Source organism: Paramormyrops kingsleyae, chromosome 8 (genome assembly GCF_048594095.1).
Source record: "Paramormyrops kingsleyae isolate MSU_618 chromosome 8, PKINGS_0.4, whole genome shotgun sequence".
Lineage (NCBI taxonomy): Eukaryota > Metazoa > Chordata > Actinopteri > Osteoglossiformes > Mormyridae > Paramormyrops > Paramormyrops kingsleyae.
In genome coordinates, this window is record NC_132804.1 from 27,873,724 (window position 1) to 27,894,548 (window position 20,825).

The window sequence follows — 20,825 nt, forward strand, 5'->3', positions numbered from 1 at the left end:
GGGCAATTATTACACATATTAATTACATACATAAGGGCCAGCAAGCATTTGATTTCTAAGAGACTATTGGTTGCAGGCAATAAAAAATTGTTTCCAGCAGAAAATCTATAAACCCCAGCAATCTAAGAAGAGCGAAGAGCAGAAGGTTTGACCTGTGCACCGGCGATCAGGCCCATACGCATTGCATCATTTCGCTGACCATGGTCTTCATGAGTCTAGCAGTTACAACAGGCTTTCCAAGGACAATGACATAATGCTCATTTTGACCTGAGAGCCTATTTGAGGCTCACCATTCACTCCAATAGAGACATCCGCCAATGGGCTTAAATTAAGGCCAAATGCCAGCATAGCAGCTAAGAACATGGGCTGATAAACACAGAGGTTTCAGGATCTCACTCTGGAAATTCTAACATGAATATGCCCCCACTAAAACATACGTCAATCACTAAGCTACCTTACAACAAAATTCACACTGGAGAACATCCAGTATAAGACAAGACATATTTTCAAAGCATTCCACAATGCCACAACCAGCAAAACTGAACCCTGATCTAGTTACTGCATTACACATCACTGTAATGAAAGCATTCAGGTGGGGATCAGTGTAGGCTGTTCCAAGAGCAATCCGGGAAAAAAAAATCCGATCTCCATCCGAAACTATAGAGGTGTAGCCATGATCACCATCTGCCTCTGAGGTATACAGGCAGCTAAAGGTGCCCTCACTCCCGCATCCACCTGAAGCCGGCACACCTGCACCCGCTTAGCGGCAAATTCCAGCTTCCGGCTCCTCTCACACACACACTCAGCTTGGACAGGGCATTAGCTCAGCCTGCCAAACATTCATACAACCTTCATCAGCTCTTTCCTGTGCTATACCTACGACTGACCGGGGCGAGGGACACACACACACACTCCATGTATTCATATCTTTATGGGGACTCCCTGTTCATTTCTATGGGCGTAGCCCTAATCCCAACGATAACTTACCCAGCCCTAACATTAACCATAAGTAACCAAACAAAATAAGACAGTTTTCTGACTGCATTCACAGAGTTTTACAAAATTGACTTTCCCTTGTGGGGATCAAACAAATGTCCCCATGAGGTAAAAAGTTATCACCACATTGCAGGGCACTCTAGTTCCCACAATGTAATAATTACAAAAACACGAACTAACACACACACACACACACACACACACACACACACACACACACACACACACACACACACACACACACACACACACACACACACACACACACACACACACACACACACACACACACACACACACACACCTCCCTTCAGCCTACGTTACAGCTCACCTACATCCCCACAGCACCCCCCCCCCCACACACAAGAGCACCCCCAACAGCATTCAGAAGCCCGTCCCCCAGCATGGCCGTGCTTCCTTATCGACAGGTCTAACCCCGACACGCCGTGTTCAGAAAGTTCAGAGGAGGGGTCTTACTCTGATCGCCTCCGCGCCTCTACTCCGTCAGGCAGGAAGAGCTTAACGGTGGACACGATACATCCATGGGTGACTGGAAAGAAAGGAGAGACAGGGATCAGGCAAAGCAGCCCAACAAGCCACAGCTACGACACTATGCAAACGAGGCACTTCCGCACCCCGTCACCTACGCTTTACACATTCACATGGCCTCTAACATTTCTTCACCTCCAACTTATCTAGTTCACAAGACGCAACTTCCTCCAAATGTTTTTTGTGTCACCGAAAGTTTCTGCTAAATCTTACTCTTCAGACAAATGACAGAGGAAAAGATTATGACTGCGAAGGCGTGAGTGATGAAGGCGCCCTTAATCCTGACAGCATATGAATATCAAACGTCATCTGTAACAGGAGCAGGGAGCCCTTTCACAACGCCGCCACCAGAACGGCTGCTCACCACTGCTCTGGCCTGTGCTCCCCCCACAAAGCCACTTACAAATGAGGAAACTTGGCTCGCTTTTGCAGTAATCTTCAGTTATGTCAATTAATTCAACCTGCGCTTATTACGACATTTCCAGGGCTGCGCCGGACTGAAAAGACAACTTCCCCGTGAAAATGAGTGGCAGCAAAAGTGCTTTTAAAGGCACTTATGTTAGTGCTACCAGCTGTAACGACGTCCTCAATTTAGTAAAAGAAAAAGAAAAAACAGCATTAAGTCACCGTTTGACATTGAAAGCAACAGAGGAAAATTTGTCACCACTAAAGACATGGAGGGAGAAAAGCCCCCAAAGACCCCTTGAGGCTCCGAGGGACAGCACAGTGACACGCCCCATACCTTTGCGGGTGTTCTCAGTCACGTCCACCCCGAACTGGATGATGTCGCCTGAGAGCAGTTCGCAGGGGGGGCTCTCCTCAGACCCGCGGCTCAGGCGCTGGCTGTTGATGAAGGTGCCATTGCTACTCTTGGTGTCCTGGAGATAAAACTGCAAGCACATGTAGTGTATCAGATATTGACACATTTAGTTGCACAACCAGTTCTTTACCATCTAAAATAAGCCAGGTTAACGCCCCAACTACCCAAAAGTACAAGTCTTTACAATGACATTTGTTCAATGTAGGACTACAGAAATGGTTCCTGGTCTTAGAGGAATGCCATATGAGAAGAGGTTAGCAGAGCTCAAACCGTTCAGCCTCCAGCAAAGGCGATTACGGGGGGAACATGATCCAGGTATATAAGCAAATAGTTACTTCAATATTCGTAGCCCTAGGTAGAAATTAGGAAAACTGGAAGCACAATGTGTAGTTAGCGAATGCAAGTCTTCCTGTTGTGCAAGCTAAAACCTTGGGTGCCTTTAAATCAGAGCTAGATAAGATTAACAACTTTCAGCTATGAACTGAATTCTCTCCAAACAAGCCTGATGGATCAAATGGCCTCCTCTAGTTTGTAAAGTTCTCATTTCTGGGATGCAGGTATCTAAACTAGCTCCAATGCCCCTTAACAATACGTAACAGATTCAAAGACAGCTGCTGGTAATAAAGGGAGAACTGGATGTCACCTCTCCAGTGATAACACCCCTGCTGGAAGGGTCCCATACACAGCAGGGGGGCCTGGTAGAACATATTATGTGCCACCAGTGAGCAGTGACTCACTATAGCCACCACTGGCCATCTGCTTTAACCACAGCCCAATGCAATACGTGTGCCCACTCTGCTAACTTCGCGTCTACTGCGGTCATCAAAGCAACATTCAAAACTTCCAGCAAACAGACCAGAGCTTTTCTTGGGAAGGTATATACTGTGCTGCCATTCTTGAGAGCTGCAACTCAAAGTTACTCATTTCTCAGCTCAAAGAAGCTCCCTGCTTTGACGTTAGCTTTTAAATTTGACCCTCTGCATTACAAAAAGACCCTACTAATAACAGGATTTCACGTTTAAGAATTTGAAGCCTAAAGGCCACCAAACTGGGCAATAGAATGAGTAGAATCAGGAATTAAAATGAAAAGCATTGCCTGGAAACTCAGCCATCCTGGCAGCTCTGATAAAGGAGAGTGTAAAATACAGTCATTTAACCATTTCATATTCCAAGAGTGTGCGTGTGTCCCTCGCATACTTCCTCTACACTGCAAATCAACACAGCAGAACTGATAACCTGAGATTTACAGATAAGCCCGTATTTGCAGGCAGGAGCCAGCGGGGGGCACCATATCGATCCTCTTCTGTACCAGCTGACAGGACCTTTTTTGAGCTATCTGCAGCACGGCACCTGGCGCCGCCGTTTGAAGAGTCACCATGCAGAGTCGCGTGATCGCGGGGTGGTGTCAGGCTTCACCCACAACACAGTGCCTGCACAAACCACATTAGAGTTCGGGAGGAAACAGACAGTGGTGGAAAGGGAGGCAGCCTGGCTAATCGCAGCGCCTCAAGGCTTTCATCTTAAAGCAAGCGGTTCACAAAGGTGTAGGTGCGACTCCTGCCGGTGTCAGCTTTCCCTGCACACAGAGGGAATCTCAAACACACCACAAGGTCGATGTCTTTGGGGAGGCAGGGGTGGCGATCGCCGTGCCCTGTAACACACACTACATACAAACCCCCAGCCAGCCGAGAGAGCAGAAAAGGGCAAACCAAGATGATTGCATAGATGCATTGCAGATGCTGCAACATCGATGCTGCTCCCATTTTACAGCAACAAAGCCCAGAAGTTTGTTACAGTTAAATTAAACACTTCTACACAACCAATGAAGCCTAGACTTTGTCACTGCAGCCACTGCCCTATGAAAAGTTAAATGCTGCAGAGATTAATTCAAACATCTTATTTTTACACTCAAAAGGCCCTGTTTACATTCAGTCTAACAGCCAGTCTGTGAAAAGAGATGAATTCTGCTGTCCAAAAGCAACCACTAAGCAAGCCAAGGGAACTTAAGCGAACCTGCCAAGAGAAACGGGCAGATCAGCACAAAACCAGTGTGCAAACTGGGCAGGAATCTTTGAAAAAGAACAGTTGTCCTTACCATTAGGAGCTACACCACCAAAAAAAGCCCACAACATGCATCACCTGACTGCACGCCTACCTGCCTAACACCCGCCAAACTGGTTACCCAACGCGACGTGTAATTAATGAATAATGAAGTTCACGATTCTGCAATAACTGCGCTGTATTTTAGGATTAAGCATGAGCCACACAAATAAAAACTTCAAAACGATTTTTTTTCCAACTGACGCTCCTATAAAATATGACCATCCTTAACACGGTATTAGGAGCAGATGACTGGAGAGGCAGAGACAAGCAGCAATAAAGCACCGCTTACAGTTTCACTGAAAGGCCACCAGTGGTCTGAAATAAACAGTGGCATCAAAGCACCCTCTGCTGTTTGGCTCCGCCCATCACAGCCTCAGCTCCTAGGGGTCATGGGGATTACAGCATCCAGGCCAATCCCACCTACCTCGGGTACGTGGACGCGGAACGGCAAGGAAAACCCCTGTAAGCTGCTCGCCGTAATCCAGGAGAAACACAGTCGCCCTGAATTTCTTGACCCATGAAAATATTGCAGCTTGTGAAATACACAGCGTTTTAACGCTATTGATTTTTGCAAACAAGATGTAATTACTCCTGGTCTATGATGACGGTAAATATATTTAAAAAAAAAAAACAACAACATGCTGACTAAAAGCAGGGCAGTATGGCTCATGACTCACCTCCATGTCTAGTAAAACATACGCTCAGCGGCCAGCACAATAACTTCAGAAACATCTGCTGTAATTATTTCCACATTCGCTCTGTGCGACTCCAAATTCCTGCAAAGACACGGCAGCTCCCCAGCTAAACTACAGCAGCTTCTCACCCACTAATGACAGTGAAGACAGGATGGGACTGTGTTTATCTCAATGGGTTACTGATCTGTGCCCATGTCTAGAAGGTCACAGGTTCAAATCCCATGGCTGCCAGAGTAACCACATTAGTGTTAGGCCTGTACTTGCTCCAGGGGCACTGGCTGACCCTGCTGATCCCCACCTGTTCGCTAAATAAATAAATGTTAGTCGGGATGGACAAACAGCAGCGTGATAAATTTAAGTAGGGATTTCAGGTGCAAAACAGCACTAAACAGACCAGCACACCATCAAGTCCAGAAGCTTTAGCCTGCTGAGACTGGGAGACGACGGAGGACGTGATTCTGACAGATTCAACTGCTAGAGCCACCCAAGGTAACTTCTTTACAAAGCTTTATATCAATCCGTAGTTGCAGGATTGCTTTAACCAACTACTCATCGTTAAACATATATAAACAAATATCCAGCAGATTACAGCAGCCAGACAAAGCAAACAGCAACAGTTTGCTCCAAAGTGAACATAAGACAGGCAATGAAGTCAGAGCAGAAGAAATGCATGCCCTTACTCGCCATTTCAAGCATGAGGCCCAGAGAATGAGACCTGCTTAGGCATCATCACAACATGATACAGACTTGGTGCTACATTTCCTGCAGAGCTGGAGAGGTACTACTTACAGCAGCCCTTGTTACAGTGCTGGATGTACACTGGGAGAGAACTAGGCCCGCTAATAAAACAGATACACATTTGTTTCAGTTCCCTTGCCATCTCAGTCTTTGGGTATTATCCCAACAATGTTTACATTTCCCCAATTGTTTTCTCGGCAAGAACTTAACAAAAAAAAACAAAAAAACAAAAAACACAATCCTGGCTACACTGACTGGAAAGACAGTAAGGCAATATTTCCTTAAAGAGAAAAGAAAGAAAAATCCTCAAAATAGCATGCGAACCTTTGGCACAAAAACACAGGACTGTAGTCTGACTCTTCCACAGATGTTACACTGATACTTGCTTTGTAATATAACCTGCTCACCTTTACTACTGGATCCCTGGTGATCCTCCTCAGAAAAGCTCAGTGACCAGCATACAGACAAACCAGGCCACTGCTAAAGATATTTCCAAAGTGTTAAACATCCATAGTGGGGGAAGAGGCATTGTGCAACAGACCAAGCACACATTCTGTGAAGACCTGGCACTCCTCTGTTCGTCTCTTAAATTGCACATGTCTTTTCATGCCCAGAGCATGGTTCAAACTTCTCTCCTAAAAGAAAAACAAAGGACCTCTTTTTATATACGGTACCCATCAGCACTTAAAACTAAACCAGCAGGGGGGTAGGCCTTGCCTGATATGCACGACAATGTACACTACACACAGATAGATCAGATATTTGATGGTCACATATCTATGCAGCTCCTCACCACTGCTTTCACCCCTCAACCAAACTAGTGGTATGCACATAAAATGTTATTTTAAAAGCCCATCTAGCTTGTCTGACCATGCAAGCACATGACCCAGCCGGAAAGGACCCAAGCACAAACTGATGTGACATTAATCACCACATCAGCCAAAAAAGACACAAATTAATACTCCTTTATAGCAGCCATGAAACCCAGCAGCACACAGGCACTCACACGGATATCTGCTTGCACCAAGTGATTAGGATAAGCCATCTTCAGATGGTCAACTGAAGACACCACCAAATGAAGCAACTTAGACTGAAGCAGCCTAAACACAGAGCCGGGATCCTCGGGAGGAGAACCAAAGAGTAGCAAGTGATTCCAAATATGATGAAAGAGGGATCACTTAAAATCAGCCCATCACAACAAGGGCTGTTTGCGAAAGGATGCTTGCCAATGCAAATGTAAGCTGCCAAAGAGCAGAGCACCAGGCTGATATGTCTGCGCTGCTGCCAAAGTCCCTCCTTCCACTGAGCCTGAGGTCAGACCAGCCATAGGACCAAGGTGTAACAACCGACCAGACAACACAGCTTCTAACTTCACCTCCATGACTATCCCAACCCGCATCCACTCCACACATAGATACAAAAAGCAAACTTAAGCACGTTTTTAACTACAGATGTTAAAAAAATAATAATTCATGATACACACCCTAAAGTATAGGGGCAGGAGACAAGACTGACAACATTCAACATAGGTGGCAAAAAAAATTAAATGAGAAAAGACCCAGACCAAGCAAATATTTCAGAGAAATTCAAAGAGGCACACACATTAAACAGGATAAAGAAAGCAAACCTTTGTACCCTTTTTGTGTACTACATGTTATCTACAGCTCACAAACCTTCTCCCCAAGGCCTTTCGCCTGTCAGGCCCCACACACCTGTCCAATAACTTACAGGAACCACTTCGCATTAACCATGATAGTCAAATAATACCTCCATTAGGAATTTGGTTTTAGTTTAACATTAACAGTTACAAATCTTGACTGACTTTCTGATGGCAAAAGCCTTAAGGTGAAGAGCAGGGGTTCAATCTGCATACCCCCCACCAAAAAAAGCTTCTATATTATACAGTTGCTGCCTACAGACATGTTCACATGTGTTGCAGAACAGACAAGGGCAATCAAAATTTTACAAATACTGTAAATTGACTTGCATATGGAAATTCTGCAGGCCTCTAAAGAAATGACAGCCTTTTAAACATATGATTATGAAAAGCTTAGCCCATAAGGTACCTGGCAGGATGAGCAGGAACCCGGGCTGTAAAAGCCCCACAGCAGTTATATAGATGCTGGGAGTGTCACTCAGGTGGCTCCGGTTTCATGGACGTCACTTGGAGCAATGGGCAGTCTCTGCTCCAGCACTACATTCGCCTCAAGTTGAGATGGGTGACACCCAAAATCCACAGCAGCCATCCTTCTTTCCATAACATACAGCACCACTATCGCGGAAGCAGAAAACTTCAAAACCAGCTGCCTTCGAAGGTAGACTAGAAACTAGAGTTCAAGCCAGGAAAAGCGATTAGGGGTATCCTAGCAACAGGCTTGAAGGACAGAAAAAAAAAAAAAAAACAAGAGCTTAAATAACCGCCATGAGTCTAGGAAGTTGCAGAACAGTGAGTCTAAGTAGGCAGATGTTTGCTCCACTATGGCTGTACTAAAGCAGCTAAGCAGGCAGCACGGAATTCAGTGGAGAGAGCTGGCACCGAGTTACAGCCTAGGTCAGCTTTAATTGTCAATTATTTAAACCATGCTATTCCAGACTTGATATTAGGACTATAGTGAAATTGCCAACAATGATATTATGATTTATGCCTGATTTCTTAAGAGATGCACTTCTCCTAAGCAGTGTAGATGCCAATCCCGGCAAGACACGTAATCCACTCAGCGGCGTAACTGCGGACCTGGGCAAAGCAACGATTGCTAATCCCACTCACTCCTGTTCCCACCCCCACCACCATCTGTCCTTCATGCACTTCCTGTCTTGGGGAGGGCTCCCCATACCATCCGTTCAGCCCCTGCAATTACGGGCCTTTCTGGAGTGCCGCGAGCCAGACGGCTTGCTGGCACGGGGATCTATTTCCAGCTCCCCTTTTATATTTACATTTTTATTTAGCCGAATCACCAGAGGAAAACTTGGGGTCAGAGTACAGAGTCAGCCAGCACCTCTGGAGCAGTTGAAGTTCAAGGCTTTGCTCAAAGGTCCCAGCAGTGAAATATGAACCTGTGAACTTCTGGACAAGGGTACAGAACCCGAACCCACAGAGTTACACACTGCCAAGATGTGGGGTTTCAACAATGTAGATCCATTACCTTGGGGGGGAATCATACTTTTGAAGTTCAAAGAAACAGTGGTGCAGACTGGAATGATTTTTTGTTTCACATGCATGGGTACAGCTAAGCAAGGATCTACCAATTACCACATGACCTAAGCAGAAAAACAGGGCTAAGTGTAACCGATTGGCATTCCATTACTAATCATATTTAACAAGCTCAAAGGCATGAGATAAAAGCAACTTATCACACAATGCAGACATTCATGTTACAGTGGTCGGTAGTAAAAACATACTGATACAGGAAAAATTTGGGTAAAGTGAAATTTTGATTGGAAATTAACTGAATGACCGGTTTATCATACTGGTCTAAAGAACCAGTCTAAACAGGCTATATAAAACCAACAGAGCCTATTGGAGTCACACCACTTAAATTCAATTATCACTTCTGAAGGTTTCGAGAGCCCCTTTCTACAAAGCAAAAACACAAGAACCTAGCTAATGAGCCTGACACCAAACTGTTCCATTGTCTTGTTCCTTTCAAACAGTGTAAGAGTTGAGAGGAACCTGGTGTTCCCTCACATTATTAGAGGCGTGTACACAAAAGTCAACTGTTCAATGCGACGCAAACATGTAGCCACGACGGCCGAATATTGTAAGCCTTAACATCAGAATTCTCACTTTCCCAGAAAGGCCAGAGCAGCCAAGCACAGTTGCACAGAGAAGTGTCGACAAGGGGATCCCATACCACTGCGTAGCCCCCACCACACCACAGCCAACATGATCTTTGGAAACCAGAACAATCAGTAGAGAACTTTATTATTTTCTAGGGTTTAGTTACCAACCTCCTAAAGCTTACCCATGTAGTCTGAACCAATAAAATTTCATTAAAAGGATTCCCCAGACTCACCCAGGTAACTGACCACGAAACCATGTTCCAAAGAGCATCAAGGTAAAAGAGGAGGAATAATTACAAGTTCATTGGTTTCTGCATCATTCCACGTAAGCCAAACAAAATGAATGATTGAATTTAGATAAGCCATGAGAATGCACCACAGTAGGCATGTCTTGACACAGGGGAGGGAAACATCTATATGGTGTTTTCAGCTTGATGGTTCTGCTTACCACAAGTTTACCAAAGCAAGAGCTTTAAAGTCAAAGTCAGACAAAAATAGCTGGCATTCAATGGTCTCTTTCACTGACAACTGCATATTTCAAAGGGGAATTTCAAGGAATAACAAAGAAAATCTGTGGATTTTCCCTATTGAATAACTTCCAAGTCCCTGTCTTGGTCCTGCTAGAACTGCAGGTACCAGTTTCACACCACACATTCCATACATATTTATGGTCAGCACACTGGGGGGGTGTATTAACACACCAGCACAACTGGCCCTAGCACCTCATAACACAGTAAGCAGGTGAAAGGGAAGAATCTTAAACATACAGGAAGCCAATGCTGAGATGTTTAAGTGTGGAAAACACTGGAATTTCACAACAGATTCCCACTAATCTGCTACTGACAGAATGATTGCAAAGCCTACTGCCGCTCATGCTGGGTTTGTCAGCACAGAGACGGCTGGACCAGCCAGGGAGAATCACCATGCCCACAGAAGGGAAATCAACTTTTAGGCTGATCAAAATCCTCTCAGGCTCAAGCAGGCCTCACTGCAGGCAGTGGGTGTGTCCGTTTGCATCATACCTTCATAATTCAGTGAAGGGATGCAAATTCTTAGTTCCTAAGTTGGCTAAAACTGCAAAGTCGATGCACAAATAGACTCCTAAGGTCCAGATGGCTAAACAAGTCTGTTTGGTCTCATTAAGGGAACAAGCATTGCAACTATACTACTGGGAGATCGACAAAATCAGACAGGACACATTATCAGCTGATTGGCTAATCCAGCAGTCTGCCTGGTTCCTGTGAGCCATGGGTTACTCCTATAAGGTAGGACATAGCAGTCGTGCAAGCAGCATAATCTTTCTGGCACAGTGCCAGAGGAATTGCAAGGAAAGGAAGGCAATAATAAATGGGAGGAGTAGAATTCAACATTCAGTGGCAGAACAGGTGAAAAACAAAGCTGCTTTAGATAAAGGCTAAGGAATAAAAATAAATATATATAATATTGAGTATGACAGCAACAGGATAAGAAATTGATGAGTCTTAACTGAGAAATCTGCAATCAGTGACAACTGGAAAGACACCACAAAAAAATAAAAAGTCATGTTAGGGCCAGCAACCATCACACAGACCATGGAAACCCAGTAACTAAGATTAGACAGACTTCATGTACAAACTAAGGGCAAATTTTATCAAGGGTTAGTACTTGCAATTCAAGAGTCAACCAGTTCACCAATTAGTGACCAATTTACACTAAAAAAGACCCTACTGAAGTGACTCACTACCCAAATAAGAGCAAATAATGAAGGATCAAGATAAGGGAAAAACAGAAAACCTTGAGTAGCAACACGCACATGATCAAATCCAAAAATCTTTGAATGCAGTTTGAAATCTGCCCAAACGAATTACATAAGAGATAAATTCCTTACATCATAATTATAAGTACAGCAAGGACTCCCAGCCCCCCAAGCCCCCACCAAAAAAGGAATAATTAGCTTAACCACAAATCATAAAATTGACCAATAAAGATCAGTTTAAAATCAGCACTTCTTATCTGGAAACACACACACAGAGGAAGAATTTCTCTCACACACAGGCTTGTAATATGCCATGCTTGGACTAGCTGGGCAGAAGAACAAGTTCATGCAAAAACAGTTGTTAAAATTCAGAGGGGGGAAAAACCTAGTCAGGTATGTCTAGTTTTTGGGTGCTCAAAGCAAATACCCAACATGGTCAATGATTGAATCTTTGCATCATTTTTAAGCGTGTCTATAAAATTCTCACTTGATTTGTGTAGGACTGAGACAAACCTTCAGGCAGTTTCCACACTGAACATACCACCCTGAAAACTCACATCTCACACAGTCAGAACCACACCTTGGTCATTCCATAGAAATGTTCATAATTTCACATAACAGCTTTCAAATCTGACTGCAATGACTGTCAACTTGTAGAAAAGCTTAGAACAAATGTGTGGCTCATAATCACCCAACACCCCCATTTCCCTTATTTACATAAACATAACCTAATTTCTATTGTTAATTCCCCAGTTCGGCCAATTGCTATTCAAAACAGCATCGCAATATCATTGCTTCCGCTGAATTTGGAGTGGTGGAACAACAGTCATTTGTAAGGGGGAAAACGCAATGCCAGAGGAGAAATCGATCATGTTTGATCAAGAAGGGAAAAAATAATCAATGAAACAACCAGATGTACATAAAAAGCATCATCAACAAAGGCAGGAAAGCCCAAGAGCAACAGCAGAGAATGTCTGCAGTTACTGAGAGACATGTACATGCTTTCAGTTTGCACCGTAGCAAACTCACCAGTGTCTGTAAAATACAACAAGCCATCCAGAATAACGCGCACATGGACCTGAACTCTCCTAACCTTTCTGAAATTACAACCCAGACTAAAGGAATTGTACACCACCAGACAGTATAACATGATATTTTTAAAATAATTTTTGGCTGAATTTTCTGTAGATGCTTTGGGCAACCTGTTGCATGCAATTTTAAGCCTATATTACACAAAAGAATCACAATTATATCATTATTTACTATAAAAGGCCTACAAAACATCATGTAAACAGACATGGCCCAGGAGGTAGAGTTCTCCAACCATGCTACCCAGGAAAAGATTTGCACATTCAGAGACAACCTTGTCTGGGAAACCACCAGCACAAAATACAATGGCAACATAAGTTTTCACCTCAGCATGAACGTTAATTCAAACAGTTATGTTAAAAGCTTCATAACTTAATTATGCTAACAACTCCATTCCAGTTTATATCAATGTTAATATTACATTTGCACTACTGGAACACAATTTCTCAGATTACCACTCCAGCAGTAATTGCATTAAAAGCAACTAGGCATAAATAAAACACCAGTTAATTTAGTGGAGTGATTGGCGCTGATAAAGGAAAGAACTGGAAAGAAATCTACCTTTTCACATACTCCATCTTGCATGGATGACGTCGTCAGAGCATTTTCTATTAACCTTATTGTGTCGTTTAAACCAAGTTTTTAAAATAACATCATAAGTTAATATACTAACGCTACTTCGCCAAATAAGGAGAAATGACAGTGGGTTATTTTACCTCCCAGAGTCATGACAAAATATGTCAGGTATTAATTCCTATTCAATCAAAGTTACGGGCACATTTTGTCAAAAGCAAACTTTCCAAAACGACACAGTCGAAACAAGTTGGATCTTGACTGCATGCGATCACATGTATGCACGACGCTACACTGCCATGCATATAACCGAATATTTATGCGACTACCGCATTCAACACCCATACGGTGCGCTGGCAGAACCGGCTGGCCCTGGCAAACGAAAGAACGAAAAGCTCCACCACAGGGATTTGCTTCTCTTATCAAGCATACCTCCGTAAGGTCATGTCAGACGTTAAGATGGAAGGCGGGTGGCTTTTATTTACATGAAAATGACTAGATTTGCCGGTACTGCATGCAAAGACACCTCAGCTTTTATAACATGAAAAGCCAGCGATATTTACCAAACTCTGTCGTGCAATCTGTCACCTTCGGTATTGTCTCTACTTCCACCAGCCGGGACGAGTATTAACAAATGTCTAACTCGATGTCAAGACGCCCGACATTCCCTTATCAAAATGGCTCAGGGTAAGAAAACAACTCGCAAGTCCCGTGATCTGCAGGTACCGCAATCCTGTACGTTACACACGCACCACGAAGCCGGTTCGTCCTGTTCCCTGCACCCAGAGATTTCCTTTAAATGTAGTTTTAAAAGAAAAATCAGAGACACTCACCTTGCCCGTTTTATGGTCAAACCAGACCAGAGCGTGGTTCCTCGACAGCACCTTGCAGTCAAATGTGGCGTTATTCTGGGTCGGCCGGCAGCGCGCCACGGAGCGCCCGATCTTGACGGGCTCGTCAAGGTAGACATGGCGTTCCTGAAAGGGGTGTGAATTAGGGCGGCAGGTGAACACGGCCAACGCTGAAGGCATGGATGACGGCCTGGGAGCGGGACTCCAACCGAAAGACAAGGTTTCGTGATCCAGACTGGCAAACTTTTTTCCCGGATTCCCTCTTTTCGCCAATTAGAAGCAGTGACCAACCCGGCTAGCTAGTGCAGTAAGTAGCCGGTGATTTTTTTTTTCAGACCCGGATCCCACCTCCCCACAGATACAGTAGACCGAAAATAAACATTGACAACCACTATACGACCTACCCTACTAGTAATGCTACGTGCTGGCCATGATCCTACCCAGTTAGATCCCCTTAACCAGCAGACACAGCGGCCACGCTACTAGCTCCCACAAACCGCAGCGCGCTACACCTTCACCTGGCTGGCTACACTTCTGCTCCCCGGCTCTCGACGAGTGCTTCAGACACATCGACCGTCGACGTCCCCCCGAACGAAATCGACGAGAGCTGTTTAAATTAACCGATACTAGTAGTCTGGAGGGCTGCAATAATTCTAAAATATTAAGTTGTCAGCGACCTGTACGAGGGTCGGCGAATATACCTCCCCATGTAGCTAGCCGAATAGCTAGCCAGCGCTAGCGTTTCCCTCGCTTCGGCCCACTTTACACCCCTTATAGTTGATTACTGGACGGGTTGCGACCCAATGACACACAGCCACCGCCGGCTGCACATTTACATATAGGTTTCTGGCACTTTCCTCAAATTCCGAGACTCTGCCTCACAGCTGACTACTCTTTGGTCTCTATCCAGCAACGTGCATTATTACAAAAAGTACACGTACTTCACAGTCCTAGTAAATTCACTTACCACTCCCCATGCCGAAACCCCCGTGCTAACAGCTAACTAAATATTACGTCTTACCGCAAAAAATCCTGCATCCGGCAGTTAATACGCCGGAACACGGACAAACTCCCGAAAACACTCACTGCGTATCTAAAGCAGCCTCAAATTTTCCCAAAAGTTGCCAATATGTTGGCCAGCCAGGCCTATCAATAACCGAGAGTGAGAACCCGGTCCGTCTCACTCCCGCTTTCGGACGGCGGCTGAGGTCGTGGTCGAGCGGCGACGCCGTGAACTTTCTGACCCGAAAACCAAAACAGATCCGCTCCTTTTCTATTTTCCTGGGAAACGCGGAAAACCTAGACGCCTTCGCCGCAGCCACAACCGCCGCTCACTCCCCGACGATTTTACAACATATTCCGTACTAAGCCATAGGCCACGTTGTTCCTACGAAAAATAAACAAAATACCGGACGGGAAAAGAAAAATCAACCGGCCATATATTATTGTCTACTCCGGTAAATTCGAGGACAAATCCGAACAGCTCGCCCTTCTCCGCAAGCGACGGCCGCCATACTGGAATTGAAATACATACCGGGCTGCGACGCCGTGCTCGCGCTCGGGCACGCGAGGAGCACGGGGCGGTGCCCGTTTTGACACTGGCAGATCATTGTCCAATAAAAGGACACGGTCGCTTGCTGCGCAGCCAATGCGCGCAGCGCCGCGACGCGTGCAAAATTTGTTCTGGTTGTCACTGAACTTCAGGGAAAGAGGAATTCAAAAATTACTGAACAAAAATATGCAAGGGATTCGTCCATTGCTAGATAGCAAAAACACTAGGTGGTCGATTTTTCAACACCTTCAACACCCTACAACATGACATGTAAATTATATTTCCCGAAACCTAGAGGTGTTAAATTTCTGAAATAATTGTAGTAGTTTGGTGCAAGCAATACCAGGCATCTGTGCGTACCATATTCAGGTTCGACCAGTTAGTTACAAGCAATACGAAGCATCTCTGCGTAGTATAAGTGGATGCTGATGCTTTGTTATTGCGACCTTTAAGCCCATCGCAGCCGAATACAGTCGGAGGCGTTTCATGATTAAAGGGTAATACAATTCAAGTGTCATAGTTCTTAAAATATTTCGTTTGAGCCACACCATTTCCCCTAAATAGCCTCACATTTCGAATGGGTAATTTTGAAACACAAAAAGGATTTAAAAGATTCAGGTGATTATCAGACAGATAAGAGCAAAGAAGTCAGGAGTGAAGAACCCCACCCGCAAAGAGAAAGCCAGTGTTGTGCGGTGAAACAAATGTCTTACTAAATTAACTTCTCCGATTACTGTCTAATAATGTCTCCAGAAAGCTATTTTCTTGTGCTGTCAGTGGAATTAAGTAAGCTCATTTTAGAAAAGTGCATAAATAACTATTCAAGACATGGATGATAGATATATTTTTTCTTTAAAGGGAGCATCATTTCTGTCTAGAATCTCAGAAGGTTTAGTCCCTGAGCATGTCGTTCAGAAAACTGCAACATGCAATATTAATCAATTTAGCTAAAGGAGAGAAATGTTGGAGACCTAAAACAATATAAAGGTGTTCATTCATTTTCTCTAGATACATGATTTTTAAATTATTTTAGCTTAAAATAGACAAATACTAAGATGGACTAAAACGAAAACATCTGGGAGGTTTTTTTTTAACAATATATTTAATAAATTTTTTAAATTTTGAGCAATTATTTCTGTTTTAGCAGTTATTGCTGATGTCTATATAACTGTATGATGCCTTTGAAAGTCCCTCATGTTTCACATTTTATGGTTGTGCCATTTGTATAAAATGTTTCTTTTCACTACATTTTTATTCTGTTTAATGTTGTAATGCTCTGAATTAAGAATTTATGTTACCTCTTCATTTAGATCATTGCATAGTTAGATCTGTCCATTTTCTAACTGCTTATCCTGAGCAGGGTCACAGGGAGCCTGGAGCCTATCTCTTGCAGCACAGGGCACAAGCCTAGGGTACACCCTGGACGGGATGGCAGATCATTGCTGGCTCAGTCATACGCTTTCAGCAATTTGAGGCACCAGTTAGGGTAGCTGCATGCTTTTCAGTGTTTTATTAAGTGGTATGGTTAGGGTCTTTGGTTTGGCATTCAAATATCAACACAAGCTGCCCCCAGTGAGATTGCTGAAGTAAAAACTCAGAAAAAACAGTAAGATGGTTGACGGTGAATGGACGGACGGATGGATGGATATTAAGAGAAATATTGTTAAGATAGAATGTCTTTTTAGGAGGCACAGTGGCTCAGAAGTCAGTTTTGTCGCCTTGTAGCTGCAGGGTTATGGATTTAATACATTCCCACATGTGTCCCTGTCCACCTTGCAGGTTCACTTGGTACACATGTGAGTTTTTTATGAGTACTCTAATTTCATCCCACAATCCAAAGATATGTTCCTAGATTTAGGTTTTATATGTCTAAATGACCTGCAGTCAGTGAACGCTTGTGTAGTTACCCTGTGTTTAACTGGTGTTCTCACCAGGTCAAACCTTACATCACATTTTCTGTTTCCAAAAGCTCTGGCCTGTAGCCACATAATTACATAAGGATGATTAGATCATGAGTACCTATTGAAACACTGTCCAAACCCTCCTCAAAAAAAAAGTATTTATACTGACATTGGCTATACATCAAAGGCCTTTTCCAGAAACTCTGGAAGTGTATGTTAGCAAAAAAATACCTGTTTGTAGCAGATTTGGCAGCTGTTACTAATTTACAGGAGGGCTGGTACTAAATCACATTAGATCCGCAGGAAATTACTGCAATTGTTGCAGTAAACTTGATCCGTCCTCTAGCAGTTTTATAGTAGTAGTGTAATGTTGTGCATTCACAATATTTCCAAATCACACTAGCTTGCCAAGTTGCCACTGAAGTACTGTGGATACGTAGTATATTACTGTAACTGTTTCATGTAATGTAAACTATTGATCATTAAAAGTGTTTCTTATAATACATGCTCAAAGTAGAGACATTTGACATATTAAATGCAATAACACATCATAGCAAAATGAATAATCAAGATACCAATGAATCAAAAACAAATTCCCACACCAAACCATGAATGCAGACATAGATTTGTTTGGTTGACTCTTATCATGAATGACAAATAAATAATAAATGCCTAGGTCACACCAAGCATGACACTTGCAAAAGATATAGCTATCATGTATTATGCCTTTAAAACAAAACATTGAGTGATAAAGTAAATTAGGAATTGTTTCAAATGCCAAAACTGACCGCTTGACCGTCACTGGATAAAACTGTCACACCAGATAAAATTGTCAGCTAAGCAACAAAATAATAATAGTGACACAATTGGACACATGGAATTACCACTGGCTTCTGCTGTGGCATTTCTTATTCTATTGGAAATCTTCAGTTGTACCTTAAGTGCCCACCAGTCTCAGTAAATAGCAGAGTATTGTCCAACATGGATGAAGTATCTGTAGCTAATCACGCTAAGTAACCATTTACGACTTTCTTAGCCTTCCTACGTGTTCAATGCTTAGATCCAATGCTTTTACCATTGCAGGAATCACAGACACATTAGGACACTTAAAATGTCCCAATTCATTCTGTTCCATTAGTTTACAGTACAGTTTCTGTTCTTCTCCTTATCATCCAAACCTCCTTTCTTTGACATTTACTTTGTGGCCTCGGTTTTTAGCATCGATCAACTGCTGGTCATCCTTCCTGTTTATGTAAAAGATCTCACATGATATTTCTGTCAACCTTGTAACTGTCATTTAAAGGGGAAAAAATGAAACCTCTGTCTTTATCCGCAATGATGAGTCATGCAGATAGGCTCAGTTATTTACTCTGTTATACCAAAGGAAACTTATTTACTTAGAGTGGACTTTGCTGAACTCCTCACACATATATTAACATTAGGGCTCTGGTTATAAGGATACCACAGCCACCTTCCTGTAAGCAGCACACGCTGATACAGCGCATTGCCACCCCCACCACATGACAAACCACCTCAGGGATGAGAACCTGAGTGCAGCCATGTGGCAGGTGATACCTCAGCACCACACTAGCCCAAATGGTACAGTGTGAAGTTGTTTTCCAGTGGCCGGAGAGCCAATCCTGTCACCAACCCCCAAATTTTCCCTGAAAGTTGGAGGTCCTGCTTGCAGAGCTGGATGTAGATTAACATCACGCCCAGGACAAAGCAATTGCAGGTTTAAGAGCCTTGCTCAAAGGCTCAACAGAGTAGGATCACTCTTGGCATTTACAAGATTCAAACCAGTGACCTTCCAATTGCTGCCACAGATCTCTAGCCTCAGAGCCACCACTTCCTGTAACTTATGACATTAATTGTATCTCTCAGGCCCACACAACCAGTAACTGGTAACTGCTAATGATAAACTGTGTCTTACATGTGGACCAGATGAAGGTTGCTGCTTTTGTTTTAGTCACTATCTAGACCAGGGGTGGGGAATCTTATCCAGAAAGGGTCGCTGTATATGTGGGTTTTCGCTGCAACTCCCTAATTAGATTATTAATTAGAGAAGTGATTAGCTGAAGAGTCCTCGCACTTGGGTTTGAACAGTTGACCTAAAGGTTATTCCCAAAACCTGCACACACACTGGCCCTTTGCACATAAGATTATCCACCCCTGATCTAGATACTTTTATTCAAAATGACTTGCACTGTGTTCATTTAAGCAACTGGTTACTGTAAAATGCCTTTCTGACTGAGTTCCAAGATAGTTCCCTTTCCTGTGCTTCAAATCAATACCGTTTTTGTCACAACCAAGTCGTACCATCTGCTGAATTTACCATCTGACATTTTATAGCAAAATCATACAGCAATGAGTAAAATACATATCAAATCAATACAAATTTCAGCTCAATGCAATTCTGTTATCCACTATAAACAGTCTCTTACTTCTTACTGCAATTCCAATAGTTTTCACTCTAGATCCAAATTATGTCATTATTGTTATTATTCAGGCTGTCTTCTGTTATATGATCAAATAAAATTCTACAATGCAGAGTATCTACACACACACACACGGTTGGGAATGTCAATATCTTCCACATAATTTAATCTAAACCTAAACACATACATTTCCTCAAAGTTAGTGGCATTTTAGGGTTGTGAGTTCCAATCCTGCCCAGGGGTCTGCATCCTGAATCTGAATTTCTTGCTTAACCAGATAACTTGTTGGTTTTAAGGTACCCCAGTTTAAATGGACTTTCTTTATTTACATACATTTAGCCTAGACTTCCTCAAATCTAACAAGTTATCTGTCTAAATAGAAATCTGGCTTTGTGATAAATGCCCCAGGTCTGTGTGTGTGTGTGTGTGAGAGAGAGAGAGAGAGAGAAGGAGAGAGTACAATGTCAGAAAAACTTGTTATTTTGACCTTGAAGGGACATTTTTTCGGTCCTCACATCAGGAAACTCAATTGTATGAAAATCTTTGAATGCAATCAAAAAAACTAATAGCCAAAAGTCTTGTATTTTGTTGGGTCACTTATGGTTATGGTTATGGCTTGGTAGAGGTTTGCATAGTTGAAATTGACTACAGAAATTAACGGACGGTCTCCACAAATCAGTCTGTGTATTATTTCACCGGTTTCCTCCGAATAATGCAGTTTTTTCGCAGAAGTCAAAAACCAGGAGACAGGTGAATCGACGTTTCTAATTCATTGCCGTTTGCGTGAATGCGTCTAACGGTGGACTGGAATCTCTTCCAGTAGCTTCCCTTTCCTTGTACTCTATGCTTCCTGGGGTGGCCAGAAAAGCGGCAAGATGCAAGGATGATTTTAACTTACTGTCCACTTCATTTCACAAGACTCGGAATAGGCAAACTTTGTTTGCTGTCTCTTTAATGAGAGGAATTCGTAACTTGGTTGCCAGATCACCCTTCACATTCCACATC

The 20,825-nt window shown here is 43.2% G+C and overlaps 1 protein-coding gene across 6 annotated transcripts in view; it reads right to left on the bottom strand.

Moving 5' to 3' along the window:
• The window catches only part of slmapa (sarcolemma associated protein a), a 45,297-nt gene extending 29,824 nt beyond the window's left edge, over window positions 1-15,473 (bottom strand). For all 6 annotated transcript variants that reach the window (XM_023799626.2, XM_023799624.2, XM_023799625.2 and 3 more), the window contains exons 1-3: window positions 13,912-15,473; window positions 2,288-2,435; window positions 1,474-1,546 (exon numbers count right to left, since the gene is read on the bottom strand). In XM_023799626.2, the coding sequence (XP_023655394.1) occupies window positions 1,474-1,546; window positions 2,288-2,435; window positions 13,912-14,109 (419 nt within the window). In that variant the 5' untranslated portion in view covers window positions 14,110-15,473. The remainder of the gene's footprint in view (window positions 1-1,473; window positions 1,547-2,287; window positions 2,436-13,911) is intronic.
• Window positions 15,474-20,825: the final 5,352 nt, after the last annotated feature.